The following is a 25,326-nucleotide window of genomic DNA, read 5'->3' on the forward strand; positions in this document are numbered from 1 at the left end:
TTAGCTGTATAACATTTTTATTTTACTATATTGACATTTTATGCACAAATATTTTATCAGAGTAAAAATAGAAAATAATTGTTTAATGTAAAATTACAAAAAAAAAAAGCAAACCACAAAAGAATTATGTAATTATTAGCAGAGTATAAGTGTCTTTATTTAAAGAGTAAAAAGTATGCAAAAACCCTTCTGTTTTACAAAAATTGGGAATATTCTATGTTTTCCTTCTGGCAGCAACAGAAAATCCTTTGACAATATATTCTACATCTTTTATTTTACTGAAGACATCAAGTTAGTCACAGATCTCTCCTTCAACTACAGAGAGCGTGATAGTAATTTTATACCACTTGAAAGGTTCTTTCTGTACTAATTAGAACACAGTGGAAAAGCAGATGGAGCCAGAACAAAGAACCCCAAGGACCATCACTCCTACTGAAAGGCTGCAAAGCAACAACAGGATGTAGCCACAAAGGGTGGGAGCAGAAGTTTCCCCCATGGGACTTACCATGTAACAAGGCAGGGGAATAAAGGATTGATACTTTTCAGTTTTGCTCCGTGTTTACCCACAGACCAGTTTGATCTAGCAAGCTGGTATCTTAAGCTTCTTTTCTTTTTATCCTGTATTTTAACTAATAAGGCCTCTCAAGAACTCTGCTAATTAAAACCAGTGACTTGTACTGGACTTGTGTTTAGCCATGGAATGTTGTTACATGCAGAGCTGCTGTCCTCAAATACCAACTTCACATAATTCTTGGTAAGCAAACCTGCATCTCCTGCACAAGCCACCTCCAACACTTGCCAATCAGTGACATCAACTGTAACAGCAAGAAAAGGGGTGATGTTGACCTTTCATGACAGATATATTTACATTTTTCGCTCAGGGCTTACAATTTTTTTTACAAGCAAAATGACATCAGCATGCTCAGCAGATGAAGTGCTGTAAGAACTCAAGGATGAAAGCAACAGTAAGAGTTACCTAAAGAATCCAGCAAAAAAACTTTGATTTTTATAATCATGTCAATGATGAAAAAACACAAGTTAGAACTATATGCAAGACTTCTAGTCAAGCAAAAACTATATGCAGATGAGCATCCACCATGCCCTCAACACGTCTTTAGGATACACACAAGTCTTTGTATTCTCTGCCTGCTGCCTACAAGTGTAACCATTCCTGCTCAGCTCAAGAGCAACAGCCCAGTGCTCTCGCTGCTCAGCACAAACACACTTTATGTTCAGAACCTCACTGTTCAAGGACTTTGGATTTAATGTTTAAGAGTAGCTCAATCTCTAAGAGAATTAACAGTCTTCCCTTGTAATTGATAAGCGTTACCAGAGGGGGTTTAATTTATGAGAAGTTGGTGAGCATCAATGGTGACATAGTAATTATGCTGTTTATTAACATGAAGAGGCAAAAGCAACCCCCAAATCATACTGTTCTCATACATCAAAAGAAGGAGTCTAACAGGAACCAGTATGGAAACTCAAAAGCTGAAGCCTACCTTTTACTGCATGTGTAAGTTTGCAAGAAGCACTGAGTAGCTCAGAATTCAGGATACATCCCAACTATTTCTTACTCCTTGTCCAGACTTCAAATTGCACCCAGCTCTGGAGCATGCATTTGGCTTATGAAACTTCAAAAATATCACTTGAAGTTCAAATAAAAAGTACCTCTTTGTAATTAATATATGTTAGACTGTACAATGATTGGGAAATTAAACATCAGTTCTCTGTCAAACTATTTCCAAATTTGCTTTCTCTTCCTAACCAGGGACTACTGATTGTGATTAACTTAAGTCTTCGGATACTAAGGTTGACTACCATGCAGGTATAAGCACCTTGCAGAACACAGCATTAATACTCCCCACCAGAACAATCTACTCTTTGGGTGAGGGCTGCTTTTTCAAGTTTTTTAATTACCTGATGGGGGATGGCAGTGGGGGAAGAAGTTCGCCTTTGCCTTCTGCGAAATGGCTAACACCAAGTATGTATTTCAAAACAGGTATTTGCCCTCATATATCTATATTATGTGTATATTACAATGAAATACTCATAATTGGCTTTTCACCTAAGCCATATCTAAACCTGGATCTCCTTCTTTAGCACGGATCTCCAGTTAAGTCTAGTCTTAAGTTTCCTTTGCTTTTAAACACAGAAGCGACTTTAAGAAGACTTGATGCTTTGTAACATTTAACATGTCTTTCAGCTCCACTTGATTAACAGAATTACGAATATATTGTAAACTTTGAAAGCATCAAATGCCATTTGGTAGTTCAGCAGAGAACAAAAGACTGGAAAAGGCTGCATTCACACAACTGATCAGCCTGGGGACTACAGGGAGTTCATTTTTGTTAAGTGTTGCAGAAATTACTTTGCACAACCGTGGTCACAGTGCTGAGTGGCTCCACCTCTCCCTAGCTGCAGAAGTTGGGGTGATCCCTTTACTTACATTAAAATATATGCTGTTGAAAGATCCAAACTGATGCGAGTCTGAGTTCTTTATAGAAACTCATGCTCCGTAATGTACGGTCAAGAAACAAAAGTCGTTTCCAATTCTGATAAAGGTAAGAGCACCAACTGCTCTGGTTATAGAGGAAAGGCCTCAGGCTCCCACTTACAGGTCCCAGTGCTTAATTATCTTTCTCTGCTTGCAGGGATGCTGTAGCCAGTGCCACTGCTGTAACTGGCTGTGCAATGCCATGGAGCTGCATCTTGGCCAGTTTCTTCTGCTCGCACTCCGTGACCAAGCGGTTCAGCTCTGCTGCGCTGTACCCAATCAGGGTCTTCAAGTCACACACAAATTTGTACACAAACCTCTTGCCTTGCACCTTGCAGATCATGTCTCCATCATAGTAATACCTGCAAAATAGAAATCAGCAACAGAGAATTTTAGCATCTGTAATTTTCATACGCGTCCATTAATTACTTAAGGTCACCAGAGGCTAAAATATTATTCTTTTTCTCATTGAGATTCTTATAATTTCATATATAGACACTGTTTAGGCATTTTCTTATACGAGAAAAGGAAAGTGTTGAAAATTGTCTCTGTGTCTTGGTATATTAAGGAGAAACAAAATACAGTAATTATTTTATAGGCCACTGGAAGCACCAGTCCAGGAATAAGTCCTAGAGCAGTTTAAAAACAGCTTGGCAGAGAAGATATCTTATATATAGTGCTTTGACTTAATAAGAAAATATTGTCTTTCCCCGTATTATTGTCCTTTGCTTTGCTTTCCTGAAGAAAAAAATTAATGCTGGAAACAAGCTGAAAATTACCAAGCAGCTTCTATGATATGAAAGCAGGTATTCTCTCCATACTATCTTCAAAGATGGAAATAAAACTATAAAGGCATGGGTTGGATTTTTGGGGGTTTTGTTGGTTTAGATTTTTTTTTTGTTTTGTTCTTGTTGGTTTTTTTTTTTGTTGTTGTTTCATGTTTTTTTGTTATAATTCATATACTGTCAAAACTAAATCCTTGCCTTTATTTACAACTAAAGGTGAGTTCTCTAACTATAAATACCTTTTATATTGTGTGACAAAAGAATTATCAGATTGGGCAGAAATATAGTGAGATAACAAGGTCTACATACCCCCCTCCACTCCAGATTCAGTTTAGGTCACACCAATAAAACAGAAATTAGAATTTTGTAGTTTTGTTGCTGTTCTCTCACTACCTTTAATAGAATGTGTATCACACTTCTCATTAAGGAAACTTAAGTGACTGGGATGTAAGTTGGATTTGATGAGCTTGACAAACTTGTGATAAATTTGGAAAATGATAAAAACTCAACCAACACAACTCATACAATATAATTTCCTCAAAACCATCACCCAAATGTAGAACAAATAAAGACAGATTTCTTGACTATCTAAAACTCAATCCTGCGACATGTTCATAAAGCAAAGATGATTTTTGTTCACTAGCAAAATTTAGCCAATTAAAAGACAAACTTCTGACTTTCAGGTCTAGGGGAAAAGAGGTAAGTAACTAAGAATCCAAGCACATTCTTCAGACATCTCAAGTTCTGGAAAAAAAAAGCCTTTTAGTTTCTTACTTTTGAGGGTCAGAGCCTAAGCAGCAGGACCAAAGACAGATGAGAGACAGGCTGTGTAGAAAACAATGTTGGTTACTGAGATCGTGCAAGAAGCCACAGAGGTCTGTCATGGAGTACAGGAAGTGTCAGAGCAGCTTATTATTGCACTGGGGGTAAAGACAGTGTGGTTTGTTTGCTAAAAGCTCTCATGCATTTATGACATACAATTATTAAAAAGCTTCCTTTTCAGTCCTTCTCCTCACTCTATCAAGTACCACCTGCCACCCTCAGCTCCTGTTTCCTTCTCTGCATCTCGACATTTCTTGGCTATTGTATTGTATTGTATTGTATTCTATCCTATTCTACAGCTTCCACCCAGCAATTCTCCGTGCCAGCCCTGTCCTCCAAAACATCTCAGCACCAGCTGAAGGAACTGTTGTGGAATGGTGTCCAGCACTTTCAGCCTCTTACTGAGCTTTAGGTGCAGTGGGTTGAATGAACTCTGTAACCACGAGGGTGGGATGATAATTTATGTTCAGCTTTGAAGCAGTCTTGTAGTACTGGGCAGAATTGGGGAAGGATGAGCAATAACCTGGTGTGTCCCTTGTGTGTGTGGGAACACTGGGCAGACTCTCATATTGAATATGACAGGGTAGAGGACATAGAGAACCTGAGCTCTGCTCACTTGGGGCAATATGAAGCACACACAGAAAAACAAAGTTTATCATATGTGGCCATGGCATATGTCAAGTGGCAGTGGTCATCATTTTCTTAAAGTCAGTTAACTCTGTACATTTATTGTACAATCCCATATAATCATTCCCGTCTCAAAAAATGCTATAGAAAAAAGTTCTAAAAAACTGAATACACTTTGAATTATTTAGTCCACATAACTGATATGATCAGAAAGGAAAAGGACCACAAGAAATTAGATCATGTTTATAGGAAGGCCCAAAACATGCAGGATTCCCACATCTCAGGCTCAAAACACTCAAGTTAAAATCAGTCAATGTGGCAAAAGGGTATTTTCAATATCATGTTGAATGCATTTCTAATTACAGCATTTACCTACTCAAAAATATAGAAAGCTAAAAATAAATAAAATTAAATACACATGCAAGTTCTCAAAGTTACTAGAACGTTTCAAGACACACGGAAACTTTGTTTCAGAAGAATACAGGAGATTAATTATTTTTCTTCAAGTCTCACTCCCCTGCTGGATAACTAAACAGACCTGGACTTTTACAACATTTACCAAGATATGTATAACGAAAAAAACCTGCTCTTCCCTTTCTTCCCCTCTGCCCTAATTTTTATATCCCTGCTTTTCCTACAGCTGGGCAGAGGAGGCAGCATATTTCTCAACAATACCAACATAATTTCCTGTATCAATCAATAATTGACACAGTGATTTCAATACATTAGTAAACAAAGCACATAATCATTTATCTAACTTTAGCGTGGCAACAGTGTTTATCACAGGAGTAGCAAGAGGCATTAAATATCCCCTCAGACATTAAAACTGTTAGAAAATATGTCAATATTGATGTAGCTGCCAAAATGACACCAGTTTGAGGAATGTGATTTCTGTAATTCTGTGACTAAAATATAAATGCAAAACTTTTCTAACAGAGATTTATGCAAATTGGTGCTTAATATCCCACTAATAACATTATTCCAAAGTTCTTCAGCTGCCTTTGGCAACTTCTGTGGAGGTATTGACAAAACCTGAAAACATCAGCATGGTTTACATGATTTTTATGTATCAGAAGGTTTTCACATATATCTTTAGTACACAGACTCAGAGATACAGAGGTTGGAAACATGGAAATGGTATTGGAACAATACAGGCTGGAAAAGAGCTGTACTGGAAAGGTCCTGCTTTGGGCAGGAGATTCAACCAGAAACCTCCTGCAGCCCCTCCAACCCAAGAGAGTCTGTGATCCTATGAAAAAAATTAACATTCTAATTAATATATAAATAATGCAAGAGCAGCCATATAAGACTGGACTAAAGATCCACCTAAAACAGGAACAGGCTCCAACAGACTGAAACCTAACACCTAAGGAAAAGCATGAGAGTAACCATCTACCAAGGCTCCTCCTTGCTTTTAGCGAACTGAGGCTCAGGAACTCTTAGAAGTTGCATCTTTCAATACCTAGTATAATTCTGAATATTTTTTTTCATTCATTTTTCCACTTGTCTGTCAAACACATAAAATAATTCTGGCATCTACAATACTGTGCCTAAAGAAATTCTAAGACAAACAAAAGCACATAGTTTATATAGTTTAGCTGTGCATCTCATGCCTGTCAAATGCTTATGAAATCCTCCCTAAAAGGGTAAAGAAAGCCAGAATATGGTACTTTACCATCATTTCTTACAGATGTATTTTCAAATAGAAGTTGATATTTTTATACAATGATAGAGGGGTTTACTTAAAGAAAAACCAACCAAGAAAACAAAATGTATCCAAAAATGAAAATGCTAGTAGTAAAACACAGACCTCAATCCAAATGCAACTTCACTTATACAAAAAGAATTTCTGCTTGAATAATTTGCAAGATTAGGCAAAAAACATCTTTCTTGAAAACAAATCAAGAGAAATATATTCAATGATATCAGAATAAGAAATCAGAAGTTCATTCTCAATGATTTCAAAGAACGTGGATGAATTTTCAAATGATTCCAGAGACTAAAATAATCAGGGAAAAGTAAATTTCAGGTACTTGCATTCTTCCCCCTCCTCAAGTACCTCACAGTGAATCAATAACACAAGTCCCTTTTATCAATGTGAAACTACAAAATCACAATGAAATGAAGACGCTGAAACACTTCCATTTCTTCAGATCATTGTGATGTTAGAATTGCAACTGCTGAAACACAGCTGTCAACTGTATTTTTCAATTTTAGAGCCACACTATAAGAACGATGAAATGAAACAATATTTGAAGTCAGAAAAGGTTCTTACATACAGAAAACCACTAACAATTACAGAGAAGTATCTACTTTATTCCATAAGAAGAACAAGAAGAACACAGACAGCAGAACATAAAAATAAGTTAGCAATTCACATATTTCTGTATCTTTCACCAATAATCAGTATTGTTTGGCATGCTACTAAAAGCATAAATGTTGAAGATAAATAAAAAAAGAGGTGTATTTCTGGAAGTGAGCAACACAGATGAAAGATCTTGAAAAAAGAAAATCTATTTTCAGGAAGTTATTCTACTAGCTTCTTTAAAAATGAAAAAAAAAAACCAAAACAAAGGCAAAAAGCCCAGCAAATACCTCTCCCCCAAGACTAGCAGATCTCATTGCAAGGACCAGCTTCAGAAGATTTGGTTATGCCTTTACCAAAAAAGCTGCAAGTTTTGCATTATGTTAATTAAAACCAAGGTAGCCAAAGGAAAGGAAATCAAACCCCTTGAGTTCCTCAAGTTTCTCACCTCAAGGCCCGACTAAGCTTCTCATAGTTCATCGTGGGCTTGTTCTTGCGCTGTCCCCATTTCTGTGCAACCAGTTCAGGTTGATTCAATTTAAATTCTCCTTCATCACCAACCCAAGAAATACAGTCCCGAGCATCTTTGTCAGTGAGAAGTTCTAACAAAAACTGCCACAGCTGGATCTGGCCGTTGTTCCCTGTTAAAACAGGAATAACAGGTTTCACTTCAACTTGTCCTTTTTATGTTCCACTCATGGCTAAAAACTTGCAACCAACACATTAAAGCAGACCAGCATAGACTATACGATGGAAGGAAAATTTCCAATTAATTAATCCCTTCTAATGATTCTTTTGCAAGCATTTCCCTGCAAAGTCATTAGTACCCATTTTTATTAAAAGAAGATGAATACAGAAAAAAAATTAATCAAGATTTCACATAAATCTTCCCCTAGAACTTAAAAGAACCCAATCTCCCAACATAATCATTTAGATGCATATCTGTCTTTAAAATAGAACAGATTTAGCAAGAGCTGCTTATTCCTCTTCACACACATACATATATATGTAATGGAAGTTGTTTTTAAAAAAAAAAAAAAATTTGGTCTCAAATTTTCACCATGAAATATGAGAAATACAAAAGAAACCCCCAAACTTCAGCTCACATCAAGGCAGCATCTTTCACATCCAATCATTAAGATTTCTTTCTAACTCAAGTACAGGCAGTTAAATTCCTAAATTCTTAACAAGATACAAAGAGCAGACCTGACGACTAAAGAGAGAAACACAGAGTATTCCTCACTAATGTCAGCCAATACTACCTTGGCCTTAAAATTCTGAAGGACGTCATTAGAGGCCTTTACAGAGTCTAAAACAAATAAAAACTCAAGGAGGAAGAGAAGGAAGGATTTAACAGAGAAATTCACAACGTTAAAGAGAAGAAGAACAAAAATGACAGCAAGAAAAAATAAATTAATAATCAAAGAGAATGTACAAATGACAGTAATTCCAAAACAAAACTGCAAATTTAGTGCGCAGTTTTCCAGACATGCATTCATTTAACTAAACAAGAAATACGAAACTTTATCAATTTCGAACTCACTAGATTGGGGAAAAACAGAGGAGCACAACAGACAGTGCAAGTAGCAGCTAGGCTACATTTAACATTATGGAGTTTATTTTCCTCCCTTTCTGCAAATAAAAAGAAGTTAAAAGCTTGAATAAATGCTATGCAGTGTTTTGAGAGGACAGACTGTTAAGTGATGGGGAAATTCATGCCTTTTATTTACTGCAGGATGCAAAAATTCCAGCATCATATTGACATGGTGCTTGTGTGAGCTGACCAACCTGCCAGGGCTGCCTGTGCTTACAACAGATTTTTGTACCCATGGCTCCCTTCACACCACACAGACTCCTACAAACCTCACATTTGGAGCTACAAAGAAGTGTTTCACCAAACTGTAATTCATATTAATGGGTCAGTGCTCAGTGCATTAGCATGTACAAATAATGGATGCAATACCTGTTCTGTTCCCAGGGGAACTCCTGTCTTCCCCAGAGATCCTTGGAGCTCTCTGTACTTTAGCTGCCTTTGCACTGCTGTTTATCACTTTGATGGTGGTTGGGGTAGCAGGCTGTACAGACGCTGGTATAATCTGCACAGCTGTAGAGCAGAGAATGTTGCAGAACATCAATTATAAATTGCTGGCACAGAAATAGGCATATTTTATTTATTACCTGTATTATCATAACAGCTAGAAGCTCGGTTTTTTTCCTTTGATAAAAAAGCTCACTGCATTAAGTCACAATGCTAAGAATAATTTAAAGACCTTTTTACCTCTTATATGAAAATTGTAGTTTTAGACTCACTGCAGAAGTGTCACATTACAAATAAAACACCACCTTTAGTTTATTATCATGTGCATTACATGCTTGCACATAAAGATCCCAAACTCTCTCAAGCCCTTGTTTTCTTCATGCTGTTCCCACATGATCTGCCCTAATGCCCTTTTCTCTACAATCACTGCACAACCTCCATGCCTGCTACTCAAACAGCAAACACTTTCTAATTCAATGGTGTAGGAGGATGCTGATGACCCACTCAAGCTGGATTTAACTAGACACAACCACAGGATGTAATAAACAGTCTGGCTATTTAACATATAAGATGCTTATAAGTCTTCTGAAAATTTATGTATTTTAATAATTGATGACACTACTTAGCGGAAAGAATGAGCTTCAAATAACTGGAAAGTTACTTTAATGTATTCTTTCTAATGTTGTTTTCTAAGCAAGTCATTACTTCCACAGAACCCTTCAGTTTTTTGGAAACACTTTTTTATTTGAAATTAATATTTAAATAGATCAATTCATTAATGCAATATATAACCTAAAGCCCTGAAACAACTAAAAACCTCAAATATGTATCCTACACAGCTTATTTCAAGAAAGTGGAAAATCTACCATCCAAAATGAAAGTTATAAACTTCCATAGTTCAGGTCAAACACTACCTTTCAGCCACTAACAAAATACAGAGAAATTCAACGCTATGTTTTGAAGTTTAAAATATATCCTCCTCCCTTCCCCAAGGAAAAATACTCTCTCAAGTGATTTTCTAGATGCTGTACTATCATACTGCTGAACCACAGTACAGTGCTAAACCTGCAAACAGTGAATTATGTGAATTAATGCTGACAGAAGTACTTACGCTGATCAATTGTAACAGTTGCTATTTCTCCAGAGTGTTCTTGGCTAGCCAACACATCTACAAATTAGAAAAAAACCCAGCAGCTTTATATTTAACCCTTTATATTTAAATTTATATTTAAACAATAAGTCACCTGAAGATCAAAAATTTCAATATGTCACAGAGAAAAGAAATAAAAATTTGGTATGAGTCTGCAAGAGACATGTACAGTTCATGGTCTTACAAGTGGAGACATTTAACATCTGTCATTCAATTTTTAGAAGGGTGTACATGGCAAACTTCCACTACCTTATGTATTCTCCATCCTTAAAAACCTTCGCCAATATTATGTAAATGAAGACAGAAATAGTTATTAGTCTGGTGAGTTACATCCAAGCCTGGTACATCCAAAATGCACACCTATGTTACTGTATTATGCACATGCAATGCATCACTTAGCAGCTGTGTTGTGTACCAGCTAAGGATTTTATCTCCCGTGCTTAATAATCTACACTTCAATATGGCACAGAAATGTACATTTAATAACTCACAATCAATATTTAATTACAGAACTAACAAATTCAGTAGGTGCACAAACTATGAAACTTTATAAAAAAGCAAAGGTGGGATAATCATTCACTATCTTCTACCAGTTATAAGGTTTGATAAAAGACAGGCAGTGTTTAGTATGCAGACAATGTTTCAAGGCAGCAGACACTGTAATACGTTCTCTTATTTGTATTGATACCCTCATTTTTGTATTGATATTTGTATTGTATTTGTATTGATACCCTCATTTTTACCGCCAACACTGAGTAAAGAAAAAATGACTGCTCATAATTGGTTCCACAGTTCAAGAAAAAAGTGAAAAAAAAACCCAAAAACCAAAACCAAACTGCCATACACTTTCGAAGAAGCTCCAGGTGGCTCCAGAGGATTTCTCCCCGTGGGACACGCTGGAAGAAATCTTCTTGGCTGAGGTTGCAGAGGTCCCGCCCAGGAATGCTGAGGGCGTTGAGGTCGATGTCACTCATGCTGAACTCCTTCATCACCCACACCACCCAGTGGAGCACCTGGTCTGTCGACCACTGAACTGGGTCTGGAAAAGATGGATGAAACTGCAAATCACCTCATCATACACTGCAAGGTTCCTTCTTGATTATATAATAACTTCCATAAGAGTAAAAGCACAACATCAAGAAGCAGAGTTACTGAGACCAAATCTGCCCGGAAAGTTGTGACTGTGTTTAAAACGGTGATGGAATGGTGTGGGTTGGTGGGGTGATGGAAAGAACTATTTTTAGAGAAAGTTTTTTACTATGCCTGACACATTTCAAACACAAAAAAGGGAATTTTCTTCTTCCACACGTCTTTAGCTTCAAAAAAAGAGAACTCTCTCTCACAGAAGGATACTCTTCTTCAATAATGTTGATCAGTTTGTGATTATGACAAAATACTACATTCTAAACTCATTCACATCATCTCAGCTTCTGCTGACACAAACCACCACTGGATATGTCTGGGATGGATTAATTTTCTTCCCAGAAGCCCCTACTGTGTTGTACTTTAGGCTAGTGACCAAAACCACTGTTAATAACAGACTGAGATGTTTTGTCTACTGCTGAGCAGTGCTTGCAGAGCCCAGGATGATGTGGCTCAGCTCAACACAGAGAACATAAACCACAAAACTAGCAAGAGAATTTAGAAGAGAACAATGGGCTTGAGGTTGGCTGCAACCCATCTTCTCCTTCCTGGCCATTAGGGACACCTAACCTTGTGATGGTGAATATATTATAGACACTTGTAGCAGGAATCTTGTTTGGATTGGGATTGTGCAATGTTCTGCAACTGCTGTATTCATCTAAGTATATCTTACCTTTGTGCTGGGTTTTAATGTACCTTGTATCACGCTACTAAACCAGAAATCCCATGTAATATCAGTGATTTTCAAGTAAATTTGATATTTAATATTAAACCCTCCACACATGAAATATCCAAAAGAACCCGCTCAGATTACTGGACTCCAATGCAAGGTCTGCTCTGTTTCTCACTCAGCCACCCCAGCAAGAGGCAGGGGGTGCACACGAAATTGAGGGGGGACAGCTGACCCCAACTGACCAAAGGGATATTCCACACTACAGGGAATACTGAGCAATAAAACTTGAGAATCAGCTTTTTTTGAAGTATCCCTTGCATAGAGCCTGGCTGAACATTGGCCTGCTGGAGGCAAGTGATTGATTCTGCATGGCCTTTTCAGCCAGAGCATCAAGTTTTGGGGTGTTAATGTTGTATACAATCTATTAAAATATGTCAACAGGTAAGAGCCAGAAACTAAAGCAGGGACATCTACTTTTCACTGGAGCAGAGTAATTATGTATTTTTAAATTCTGATATCCCAAGCAGATGTCACCTTGACAATTTTTTATTTTAAAACTTAGAGTACTTTGCTTTCTCTAATTCTTAATTTTCTTAATTTTTCTTAATTCTTTATTTTATTTCTATAAACATTTATCTAGGACCTACATATTTAATTTTGGTTAACAAAGGACAGCTACATGGTATCATTTTTAACTAATGCTACCTAAATCAGTGCAATGTAATCTTGTGGCAAAAGACACACCACGAGGGGGTTAATCTACCAAACATCAGAAGCAGCGAACTTTCATCAAAAAGCTGCTAATTTGTTCTCATTGACAGACACAATCTGCAAGGAAACAAAAATCATTACTTTCTCTAACCACTTCTGTGGTTTCCAAGCTTTCTGCTGTTCAGTTTTCTGTCTTTATTTCTCATAACGATTAATATTTTCTCGCCTTCGAGGTACCAAATATTTGGATTCCAATAGCAGAAATACTTTTAACAGAAAAATATTTATAATCTCTAACAAACCCCACCCAAAACATAACATAAAGAGAAAGCCACAACATTTTAAAGACCTACTAAAAGCTAGTTTTCCATTTGCAGCAAAGCAGGGAAGCCTGTAAGGATGAAGACAATGAACCACTACTTTTCTGGACGATTATTTATTGACTGGCCTTGACTCCTAACATTAACACATCCTGTCTTCTGAAAAGATTCAAGAAATAATTTTGGATTATAATGTAGAACCTAGGGGCACCTTACTTCAGCCCAGGTCCCTGTAATGTCTACTCAGAAAACATTTAAAATGTTACTCTTTCTAGGAGAGTAATTTAGCATATTTTTTGATATCAAGAACATACCATTATTCATAATCCACGGATGTCTGTCATAATGAACTAACATGACTTTCCTGAAAAATCTGCACTCCTATGGCCCAAAAATCATTAAACTTCTAAAGCCACAGTTGTGAGTTATAGGGTTTTCTTGAAGTATCAATATTATTAAAGTTTATTAAAAATATTACTCAACAGAACAACATTGGTTTAAGTAATTTTCTTCCAATATTAATGTGAGAGCATGATGAAAAGTATTAGTCTGCTTCTGATAATCCCTCACTTTTTTTTCCAAACATTCCACATCAAATCCCTGATTATCAACAGACATATCATGAGGAAAGCTATCTTTGAAGTGCTTACCAATGAGAAAATGAAAAAGACATGGAAAAGCCATTGCTTTAGTTATCAAAAATATGCTCAAAATATTGGAAAGCTACAGGTCTGCTCATTTAGAATAACTTCCTGAATATGCCTTGACAGTGCATTTCTGCCAGTCATAAGAAGCAATTCAGCTGGATAATCTCCCAAACCTGATATAGGTCTAGATCCCACAATTCCAGTTCAATCTTAAACAGATATTGAGAGATTTTTTTTTTAATCTAACACTAAAGGAGCAACCTGCAAAGTAACAACATTAGCTCAAAATAAGATGATCATCTAGAATATTTTCAGTTCTGAATCATCTTTCACCAGTACAGCTTCCCATACAAAATCTGATTTAACAGAATATTCAGCATCCTCCAATTTGTTTCAGCAACTTTACAGGCAATGCCCCAATACCAAGTCTGTTCAATTCCACATGCACCTGAAGAGCTTTATCACTAACACACACATTTTTAAAGAGGGCAGGAAGAAAAGTGCTTTCTAAAAACTGCGTTGACAAGGTAGTTACACCACGAAAGCACTCATTTAACTTTATGAGCATTCATTTTATTTCTCCTTGGATTTTAGCTCAGGTACTAGGAAAAAATTCTTCCCTGTGAGGGTGGGGAGGCCCTGGCACAGTGCCCAGAGAAGCTGTGGCCGCCCCATCCCTGGATGTGTCCAAGGCCAAGCTAGATGGTGCTTGGAGCAACCTGGTCTAGTGGAAGCTGTTCTTGCCCATGGCAGGGGGTTGGAACCAGATGGTCTTTAAGATCCCTTCCAACCCAAGCCATTCCATGATTTTACAATTCCCTTATGCAGATTATTTGTACTGTACTAACCCATAGCACAGGTTTCCTTCTCTGAGGTCCCAGAGAGAACACAAGAGCCCAGCCCCCAGCTGAGCACACCCACAGCTGTGCATTATTACCATAAGGTATTCCAAGGCGCTCCTGCTCCTTCCGGTAGCCCTCCAGGGCTGCAGCCCATCGTGTCACTTGCTCAGAGGTTTCATCTGAAATTGTTGCAATATGCTTTGTTCCATCCAAGGTTATCACTTGAGCTTCCTCAACAAGGTGAGCTTCAGCCTCTGCATGATGAGCATCTGGATCAATCACAACCTCCACAGTCTCCACAGGCTTCACGATTTCCAGGATATTCAACTTGGGCTCTATCCCTAAGGATGGAAATAACACAAAACTTAAAAGACAGTAATGCAAATATGACAAAAACACTATTTTAAATCTTTCTGATTAGTAGGGTTAGCAAACACAGGAAAGAAGCAGGACACAAAACTGTCATTAAATTTCTGCGAGTGCCCTAAATTACAATGACATACTCTATTACAGAGCATGTACTTTAGTAAGGTGAGTAACAAAGCTGTCCCTCCTTCTTCCTCAAGTATTACAGCTTCCTGTTCTATTTAAGTGATCTATTTCACAGATCTTGAACAGAATGTTCAGCATGTGAGCATAAAGTATTTTGGTTAGTAAGAAATGTAACAAATAGAAAACACCAAAGTAAATAGAAAAAGCAACTTCCAAAAAGACCCAGAAGAAGTATCCAGCTTTACTTCAACCATAAGGCATTTCTTTCTGTTTTTACAACACTTCCCTAATATCTCTGGGGTCAACACAAAGCAGTTAACATTTTCTTTCAGTACTCTGCAGCAGGCAGCGAGTTAAACAGCAAGTTAAAAGAAACCTAGAAAATTCTTCACAATTTAGGCTTCATCAGCTATTCATGTTTTGGCTTTATGTCTGTCATTTCAGATACCAGATCATGGAGCTAACAAGGTATCTCTGTACCTATTCTGCAGCAAGAAAGAACACATTCACTAATGCTTTGTATCACCACTTTCTCTGTTGTCTTCCGAGGTGTTTTGTCCAGCTGGTACCTCACCAATGTTCTGATATTGCACAGATTATTTTTCAAAATTATTTCCATTTTTGTGACATACAATTTTCATTATAATGTCAACAACCACACTTATTTTATGAGATTTTTATCAAACATATTTTCACATTAAAAAAGAATCTTTACAATTCTGTTTTATCATGAGTTGGAAAACCTTGACCATGGTTAGGCTAATGAAAGTAGGACTCACAGAACATCATATGGCCAGAATAACTTCAGTATCTTGTAGTGTAAAGATATTACTTTGCATCCTTCCTGTCTAATTTATATTAAAGCACAGCATGAGATGGTTCTGCAGGTAACAGCCTTAAATGCTAAACCCACAATCCAGTCATAGTTTTTAAGGGAACACAGATGGAGTATATATCTGTATCACAAGTAAGAAAAAACAAGTATTCCTCTAGATTTTAAAAGGCATTCAGATTGAAAAAATATTAGGAAGGGAACAAATATTACAAAGACCCTAGAGTACAAAACTCAGCAATGTGAAATCAAGGACGTGAAAATAGATGTTGACAACCAGTAAGTGGTTGATTAGATGAAGAAGCAAACATGAAGAAAAAGGAAACATACCTTACTTAGGAGAGTGTTTTATCTAGGCCATGAAAAATTAACATGCACAACACAGGCTTCTTTCAAAATCATACAAAAATGGGTAAGGGAAGCCACTAAGGGTTAAGATTCTATTTTTGATCTTCAAAAGAGAAAGTAAAGAAAAAAGCTTCTAGAGAGGTACAGGTCTTATACTATTGCTCAACAAAATAATTCACTGTGTGCCATAAAACTACATGTCAAAAGAACTTTGTGCTTTATCCACAATACAAACATGGAGATCAAAGCAATGGGTCTCTGTACAGGAAACATCTTGTAAGTAAAACTGTGAATTAACAGGCTGCCATCTAACTTACTGCAACACTAGATCAGCATTAATTCCCTGGGTTTGTCTGCATCGCTCCTCACATCTCTCCTTTTACCTACTGCATAAGAGAGAATCAGCTCCAGATTCCCATTCCTCCAACCAGAGGAAATGAGCTAGGGCAAGGCAAAGCACCCGAGGAGTCTTACTAGTAAAATAAAAAATAGGAATGGTATTTTATCTGCTTTAGAATGAAATATTATAAAAGAACTACACTCAAGTTCAACTACAGAAGAACTGTATTCACCTGTTGTCTTTGAATTTAAAGCCAGCTGATCAAAATTTGGAAGAACATTTGAACTGATTTTGAGCAGATTTTCTTTCAAGAAATAAGAGAGTCCAATCCACCACAAGGATTAGCATCACTGATTACTCCAAGCTGAATTCTATACATTACACAAGTTAGGGAAAAATAAACCTAAGTGAACTGAGAATCTCTCAAAACCTCATTCATGCAAGTAAAATATGAGGATGAAGTAAGAAGCCATTTTTTCCCATCTGGCCCAAAGGGGTACAGTGGTCAAGAGTAACAAATCCATTTTCCTATTAGTGATCCAAATATCTTCCTTTTGTTTACATTCATGCTGTTTTCTGATATTCTGCCCTGCCATATTTTACATGCCTTCAACAAACAGATTTAAGTTGCTTTAGTATTGAGGCCTGACGAACAACACTGAGGAGTGTTCCAAAGTGACACAGAAGCACTTCATATTCAAGTGTTTCTTTTAAGTTGGGAGGTGGGGAGAGAGAGAAGGTGTGATGGGGGCAGGGATCAAGAAGCTCCTTGTGCTATGCCATTATGAACCTCAGTTTCACATTAAAGGGAAAAAACCCAAACGCAGGAAGAACATGGAAGATGACAGTTAAGATATTCATTACTCACATAATTTGAAAATGGAAGTCTGAGCACTGAATACTAGAAGTTACTGGGCATGAATTAAGAGCAGTTATTGTAGCTTCCTGAAGGATCTATAAGCAGAAAGGTAATAGTACACTTCCCATGGGAAGTTCCCATATGGGGAACTGAGAACTAAACCTAGCACTAGTCACCTGACACTCAGCACTAAATGCAAATTGTGTCTTACTGAAGACTGTTAATACAAAGCAGAAAAGTTTTCCTCTGTTTAATCTACAACAAAGCCACAAGGAAACAAAAAGTGCTCCCCAAATTTTGCTCATTTGCTTTGTTGATGTAACTCAAAATAGATAACTAATCTACTCCTGTACGAACCTGTCCCTGTTTAAAAATACAGAAATAAACACCCATAGCTGTTCCCACAGCCCAGTATGTACGTTGTCTTTAAAGAGTGGTGGCTATCCTTCCACTCAAGACATATGGAGGGGGCACAGCAGAAAACTAGGACATAAAGCAAAATAGTGAAGCTGCTAGCTCCTCAGAATTTGACAAGGGGAAATCCTGTCATACGAGATAATACAAATGAAAGCTATGCCTCAACAAATCTGTATCCAACTGGTTAATGGTTCTCTTACACAATGGTGTATTCTGACTTCTCATCCAAAGAAAACAGACAACAGACAGTGATCCTGGACCTTGATAAGTATTTTCAGTTAGCTACATTCCAAAATGTACTTTCAAAATGTAATTGTTCCTACAGCACACAAGCTCACTCACCCCACAGGGATGAAACTGTCACCTACCTACACAAAAATCTTTTGCCTGCATCGATATCTGGTCTGACATGAGTAACTTTTGGGTTCTGGAGTTGTTTGGGTTCTGGATTTGTCTTTGCTTTTGTTACTTATAAAAATTATATGAAATTCCTTAAAAAAACATTTCAAGTAGCATTAGTCCATGACATTTATTTTAATTTTACTACTTAGAACTACAGTACAAATAAAAAAGACATTCTGAAGCTTTGTGACCATTCACTGGTTTTCTCAATTTTACAGTTAGGAATAGGAGATCAGGTTTGCTCACAAGTATTCCTGCAATATCAGTTTGTCTGTACAACAAATGTAATTGCTTACCTTGTCTAGATATTACTTGCACACTGAGTTGCACTGTTCCATCTGTTTTCACTCCTTGATCAAAAAGGCTTCGATCTGGGTCCAGCTTGACAAAAGCATTAAAAATTAAAAATATGTATTAGTCTTATAGTCAAAATCAACTTATTCTCCTTTAAACTTTAGAAACATTTGGTGCCTGTGGCAAATTTTCTGAAGAAGTGTGCAAATATTTTTAGTACTGTGTAGACATGGTACATAACAGAGAAAATTTTATCATATTTGAAACTTGCCACTCTATTCAAGATATTTTTGTCTACAGGAACATTTTTTGGCCTAAAAGAAGCAACGTAATGTGGGGAGGTACTTTCACCACCTGAAAACTATTTACGGTTCCTTCTCTGAATTTTTAACACCCTCACAAAAATTCTTATATTTATAACAATATTCTCCTGTTGTTTCTGGAAAAGCCACAGATGTCTGATTGTAACTTCAAATAAAACATGCAGCTAAATGAAATGCAAAACAGTTATACTGTACAGCACGTGCTAATGCCTGTAAAAACGGGGGGGGGGGGGGGGCGGGATTTCTTGAGTAATGCTTTGCTACCTCTATACCTCAATAATAAAGAAACCTTCTCATTTAGATTCAAAACAAGATTAAACTTATGGAAGTTCCAGCAGCAACAAATGATGTGGGCTACCTCAAGACAAAATAGTATGGTCATCACTCTCATCCTTCTTTCACTTCCAAGGTGGTTTCTTAACCTCACACCAGGAACTCCAAGAATATTTTGATTGTATTCATATTGAACTAGTGTGTACATATTAAATGGTCTTATGCTAATGAACCTGACATGAAATTAAACTCTTAATTATAGTTAATATTTCACATGAAGCATGAATTCTGCAGACAATGGAAAAAAGAGAAAAAGTATGTAAAACACTTCTCCATTATGAAGTGAAATCTTTCATAACGTTTCAATTTACCTGGATATCTTGCAGACAAATCTCATGTGCATCCAAGGAACACTGCAGTCTGGGTTCCAGCAACTTCTTAAGATTTCCAATGGGTTCACTGATGTCAATAGCCTGACTCACAAATTCTGCAGTGGTGTAGGTTTGTTCGACAATGCTTAAATAGGAAATTAATATAATAAATAATTATCTACATGTTAATAGAGCAGGTATAGGAAAGCTTAATAAAAGTTAGAAGTAAACTAGATAAAAAGTAATACTGACTCTGAAATCTTAATATCATGCAGCATTAGTATGAGCACTCTTCATTTGAGCAGAGAGCCAATTACTGAATTGGGTTCTCATTAATTTTACAGTTGTGTAACTCTTCTTTCACCCTGTCACCACTAAAAAGCCCAGGTAAATACCAAGAGTCAGATCACCTTTTTCAAGAGAGTAAGCCATAGTTAGCATATTATATACTGTTAACTTGCATGTAGAGTAAACTAATTTTATTTGCTTTGCCTAGACTGTATTTAAAAGATATTCAAGTTAAAAGCAAACACAGAAACTTAACAGACAGGGAAAATAGAAGGAAAAAATGCTCACACTCATACATAGCAATTTTCCACGTCTTTTCACCAGTCACCACAAGAATAACAAGCTTAACACATAAAAGGGACAACCAGAAGGAAGTACAGCAACATGGAGCCTTGAAGGCACTGAGTCAAATGACATGGTTGTCCTGCACTACAACAATGACAGTATTGGCACAGGCATTCGGAAATGTCATCGTTATGGGACCCATAACAATGACCTTACACAGTTGGGCTCTCTTCATTTAGACAGAAGGAAACCAGAATGTACACAGATTTAGTCTGTAAGTGGTAAAAATACACAAAGAACTTAGAACAATAAGAAACCAGTAAGTGGCTTTGAATCAGTTCCCCAGAACAGGTTCTTAAAGAGTAGTTAACCTAACCAGCCTCAGTGTTTTCTACCTATCAGAGACTGAAATGTTATGATTTTTGGCTTAAACATCTTTATGAAGGACTTTTATCTGTTATAGCAAAAGGGGGGAACAAGAGCTGCATGGAAGACCATCACACCCTGAATAGGCCTCCTGACTGAAGCCCTCGACTGCAAATTAATAGAGATAAGATAAAGTGACCCAAGTCTGGGCTGGAGGAAAAGAATACATTCACAAGAGGATTAAGCCCAACACCTTTGGGGTGGAAGCCACAGCCCCAGGTGTTTCTGCTGCCAGGCTTGCATAGATCCCTGCACCAAACGGGGGAAGGAGGAGAGGTTTAGGGTGTGTGGCACAGCCTCTGGCCAGATGCAGTGAACACCCATCCTCCACTGGGCAGACCGGCCCAGCTGTGGGACCTCCCACCCCTGGAAGGGCACATCTGTGTGAGGGACAACAGAGGGGGTGTCCTGGGCCACCAAAGGGGTCCCCAGACCCTGCACCAGAGCACTGCATGTGATACTGCATGATGTGACAGATCCACAGCCTTGCAAGGGACAGTGCCAAACGTGCCCCCCCAGGGAGGTACCTGTGTGTGCCCACCTGCCCAAATGTATATTCATCCATGGGATTCTATGCTTTTCAGCAGGGATCCTCACCACCAAGGAGACCAGATGGAGGGAAGCAACAAGACGCCATTGAGACCCTTGGAAGGGTGATATACTTCTACTTAATACTGGTAACTCCCCCTGACCCTGCTCCCCACCTCTTTTTCTATTTCTTTTTTTCTTTCTTTCTTTCTTTCTTTCTCTTCACCTCTTTTAGTATTAAATAAAATATATCAATTTTTTTGGTATCAACATCCAACCTCATTTGGTTTTAATCAAGTTTTGGGGTTCGATCTGTTTTATTCATTGAGAATTCGTTTTCTTTGCTCTTCTGTGCATAAACCAGATTGCAACACTATCCTACACATTAACTGATGCTCTGAGCTTCCAAACACACTAGTGAAAATTAGAAGGGAAGCATTGGAAACTAAAAATCCAGGCTGAGGTAATTAAATCAGAGGGTATCTCACCCCAGTATGTACAGTTTTCAATGGTCCTAACAACAGTATAGTTGATACCAAGAACCATTTCTGCTCTGTTAAAAACAAATCATCCTGTATAAATCCCATGTAACTGTAAAGCAAAGGACTGGAGATGCAGAAAGGTCCATCCCAGTTATAGATGGATCCACTGAAGCTGAAAGGTTTGCAACATGCACACAGACATACTACTACAGACATTAAAATAGGAAAAGTAAAGCACTAATAACGTAGCAAGAGATAACCACAATAGTTTGGGATTTAGATAACAAAGGTTGAGGAACACAACAGCACTATACTGATTTCCCACAGTGGCTACATTTTAACTTCTGGAAAATTGCCATTTAATTAGCTAAGAAACAGAAAAACTTATTAGCTAATTAATTGCTGCCAAAGGATCCCCAAAAGCAAAGACCATACATACCTTTCTTCAGTGCATTCCTGTTTCTCAGTTCCATCAATTTCAATTTCTATCAACTCCTCTGCCTCTCTCTTAGTCATGGCTGCAATGTCTTAAGAACAGTGCTATGAACAGAAAGGAATTTTTTCTGTAAGTCACAGACCAACAAGACTAGACAATGTTTTGTGTCATATCACAGATATTTTAAATCAAATACCAGAATAGCCTTTTAAAGCCAAGAATTCATCTAAAAAACAAATCCAAAAGCTAATACAGATTTCACAAAAGATATTACTATACCTGTCCTCAAACAAATGTTCTAGAAGCAAACATGGGATTATTAATATATTTGCACAGAGCCCAAAGCCTGATTCTCTTGGAGGCACCCAAATTTATGGATTTTTTTTTTTTTGCTATTGCCACAGGCCACCTACAGCAAAGCACATCTGAAAATTCAAACTACCTTCCTAGCATGGCTGTAGAAATTTATAAATTTAAGCAGCATTTTACATGAAATGCTGAAGAAGGCAGGTAGGGAGAAGGTCCATTATTTCTTCATAGATAAATAAAGTCAACAACTAAGTGTTTGTTGACTATCTCATTTTTCCACCCATGCCTCCCACAGGTGAATGGTTGATGACATGAGCAGAATAAATGTATCTTGTGAAGTCCCAAACTAAAGCAGGATGTTGGTAATGAAAGGAAAAGCCATTCTGTGATGACATTTTCACTAACACTGCAGATTTTCATTCATATAGAACTCTGGAGTCTGTTGGGAACATAAGCAGGAAACAAAGAATTACAGCATTTGGTCTGTAAAGACACAGTATGTCTGGTATTACTGTTTTTCACTAACTAGCACATACATCATATATGAAATACATATGATAAAAACCAGGCCCAATTATATTAACAGTTTACAATAAATAACATCATGAACTCACAGTAAAAGAAGCAGGAAGCAGAAGTACAGAGGAAAAAAAAAACCCTGGAGAAAAAGCAAAAGATGAGTATTATTTACACATCCAAAATAGAAGAGGTCACCAAGATTTCCATCCTGGAATTATCCTTTCCCAGGTACTACTCTATGTCAAACCCAACTGTTAGTTCGAGTATCTACTGGAGACAAGATAATAAGGATATGTATTAATCTTTAGAACTTCTCAGAAGTAATAGCAGCCAACTATGTTTTACAGCTGCTACATAAACTGTCTAAAGAAATTCAAACTACTCATCATCTCCTCCAAAAACTATTTTGTAAGACCAGTTGTGAATAAATCAAGTGCTGCACGTGGTTCATTCTGTAAGAAGCTACCAAGGTTAGGAAGTAAAAAATCACCTTATCAATATCTCACCACTAGAAGCAAACACAGACCTCATTCACAAATCTGGCTCCATGAAAATCTCCACTGAATAGGGCTCCAGGACTCCAATTCCTGTATCACATAATCTTGCCTAAAAGGGAAAGACTGAAACACAGCTTCTGAAGAATGCAGAAAGGCTAAAATATCTGAATGCACTGACACCCGCATGGTTACAGGTGATCTATCGGACTGTTAAAAAATATTTCAAAACCAAGATTTGAGCAATGTCTCTTACTGAAAACTCCCAAAGAAGCAAACTGCTGTGATTAAAAAAGGGGTGAATGTCTTTCCTTATAAGCAATCAGATTAAAAACACAAAACAAAGGTAAACTGTCTTTTTTTCTTTTTTTTTTTTTGTGATGAAGGGAGTTTACCAGTAAGGTCACAAAGGGGCTAGGCTGGTATTTCTGTTCTTTGACATATTCATGTTATTCACTGAGAAAATAGGGCAAACTGACAGAAAGAACGCACCACCCTGATAGATTTCTGGCAGAAAATATTCCAAAATGCAGTGATGCAGAGTGAGAAAATATTACTGCCCATAGTAACACTATGGAATTAGATAAGGCATTTAAAAGTCCCTATGGATTGGACTCCAAACTGGCAGCTGGACTAGTAACTGTTCACAGCCTCTTCAAAAATAGTTCGTGGTTGAATCTCTCAGGCTTTGCTATATTTTCGGATTCCTGGAGGGGCAGAAAAGATGAAGCCAGGCACAAAGAGCAGGTACACAAAGAGGAAGAAAGATGGTTCTGCTGAGCACAGATACAAAGAAGGGAGATGGGTATAAAGAATAACAGCATAATGTAAACACATAAACTCATTAAAGTTCATAGAAGCCTAAAGGGGAAAACTATTCAGTCTTCCCTACACTATCATAAAGAGACTTTTTATTATATAAATATTTCACACGAAGTCTAGCAGTTTGTTCCTACAGGATGATGCAGAGTTTGAAAGTGAACATAGGCTCAGATGGGACTGAGCTGCCTGACCCTTCCCTGAAGGCTACTGAGAGACAAGAATGCTCAAAGAGACTGGCTTGCCTGGAGGGCTCATGTGACAGGAACACTGAAACAGCAGCATTTGTACAAAGGAGCATAAAAACTGTGGTCGATTCCTGTTAAGGTTCAGCCTACTGATTTCTGCTTGTTTCTACTTTTTCCTTCAACCTAACAAGCCCTAAGATTTACCTGTTAGCCAAGAAGAAATCTGACCTCCTCTAACATACAAGAAGGCACCTGCCAACAGAGCCTTTTCCCCTTGTGTGACAGTCCAGTGCTACTCCAGTATCTTTTACAGTAAGGAGAGTAGTTCCTTTGTTCTGATTAGGATCTATCTTTTCCTTAGAACACAAGGAGTTAATTAAGGAATGAGCCCACTGTGAAATGGGCACAAACTCTCTGAGTAGAATTATGTTTGCTATCTCACCATCTCCCCAGGTAATTGTGAAATGGGGTCCAGTTCTGGAGCTCATAGACATAATCAGCTGATACTGAAGCCCAGTCACTGGAGTTAGCCGTGCCCCAGAGAAGCTCTGGTGTGTGCAGCACATGGTTTCTATCCATCAGTTTTATCCAAACTATGAATACTAACACGAAGCAGATAACAAAGCAGATAACCTGTCCTTTACAGATTAGCTTTTACAACTCATTAGTCAGTTCAGTTTTATGATGGAGATAGCGAAGCACTGAACAGGGTGGGGATAAGTCACACCAGATTTGATGTGATTATCTTCCCTATTCACAGCTTGAAGTGAGAAAATACAATGAAACTAGGAGCTGTGGCTGTGCAGCACCTGGCCAAGCATTAGGAAGCAAACTATGCAAGATCATGGGATCAATTAGGTTGGAAAAGACCTTCGAGATCATCATGACTGAACACCACTTCAACTAGACCATGGAACTAGTGCCACATCCACTCTTTCCTTTAACTTCTCCAGGTACTGTGATTCCACTACCTCCCTGGGCTGCCTAGTCCTGTGTCTAATCATCCAAACGAAACCTCCCGTGGCACAGCTTAAGACTCTTATT

General features: G+C 37.6%; 1 protein-coding gene across 2 annotated transcripts in view; it reads right to left on the reverse strand.

Moving 5' to 3' along the window:
* GABPA (GA binding protein transcription factor subunit alpha) overlaps positions 1-25,326 on the reverse strand; it is a 26,016-nt gene continuing 690 nt past the window's right edge. The window contains exons 1-11 of one of the 2 annotated variants that reach the window (XM_088157750.1): positions 23,308-23,430; positions 22,877-22,920; positions 21,957-22,057; positions 19,509-19,653; positions 18,544-18,628; positions 14,653-14,898; positions 11,066-11,260; positions 10,183-10,239; positions 8,997-9,137; positions 7,482-7,674; positions 1-2,856 (exon numbers count right to left, since the gene is read on the reverse strand). In XM_088157750.1, the coding sequence (XP_088013876.1) occupies positions 2,628-2,856; positions 7,482-7,674; positions 8,997-9,137; positions 10,183-10,239; positions 11,066-11,260; positions 14,653-14,898; positions 18,544-18,628; positions 19,509-19,653; positions 21,957-22,033 (1,368 nt within the window). In that variant the 5' untranslated portion in view covers positions 22,034-22,057; positions 22,877-22,920; positions 23,308-23,430 and the 3' untranslated portion in view covers positions 1-2,627. Of the gene's footprint in view, positions 2,857-7,481; positions 7,675-8,996; positions 9,138-10,182; positions 10,240-11,065; positions 11,261-14,652; positions 14,899-18,543; positions 18,629-19,508; positions 19,654-21,956; positions 22,058-22,876; positions 22,921-23,307; positions 23,431-25,326 lie in introns of those variants that run through there. The other variant, XM_088157749.1, reaches the window with a different exon arrangement.

Source organism: Sturnus vulgaris, chromosome 2, assembly GCF_052056855.1.
Source record: "Sturnus vulgaris isolate bStuVul1 chromosome 2, bStuVul1.hap1, whole genome shotgun sequence".
Classification (NCBI taxonomy): domain Eukaryota; kingdom Metazoa; phylum Chordata; class Aves; order Passeriformes; family Sturnidae; genus Sturnus; species Sturnus vulgaris.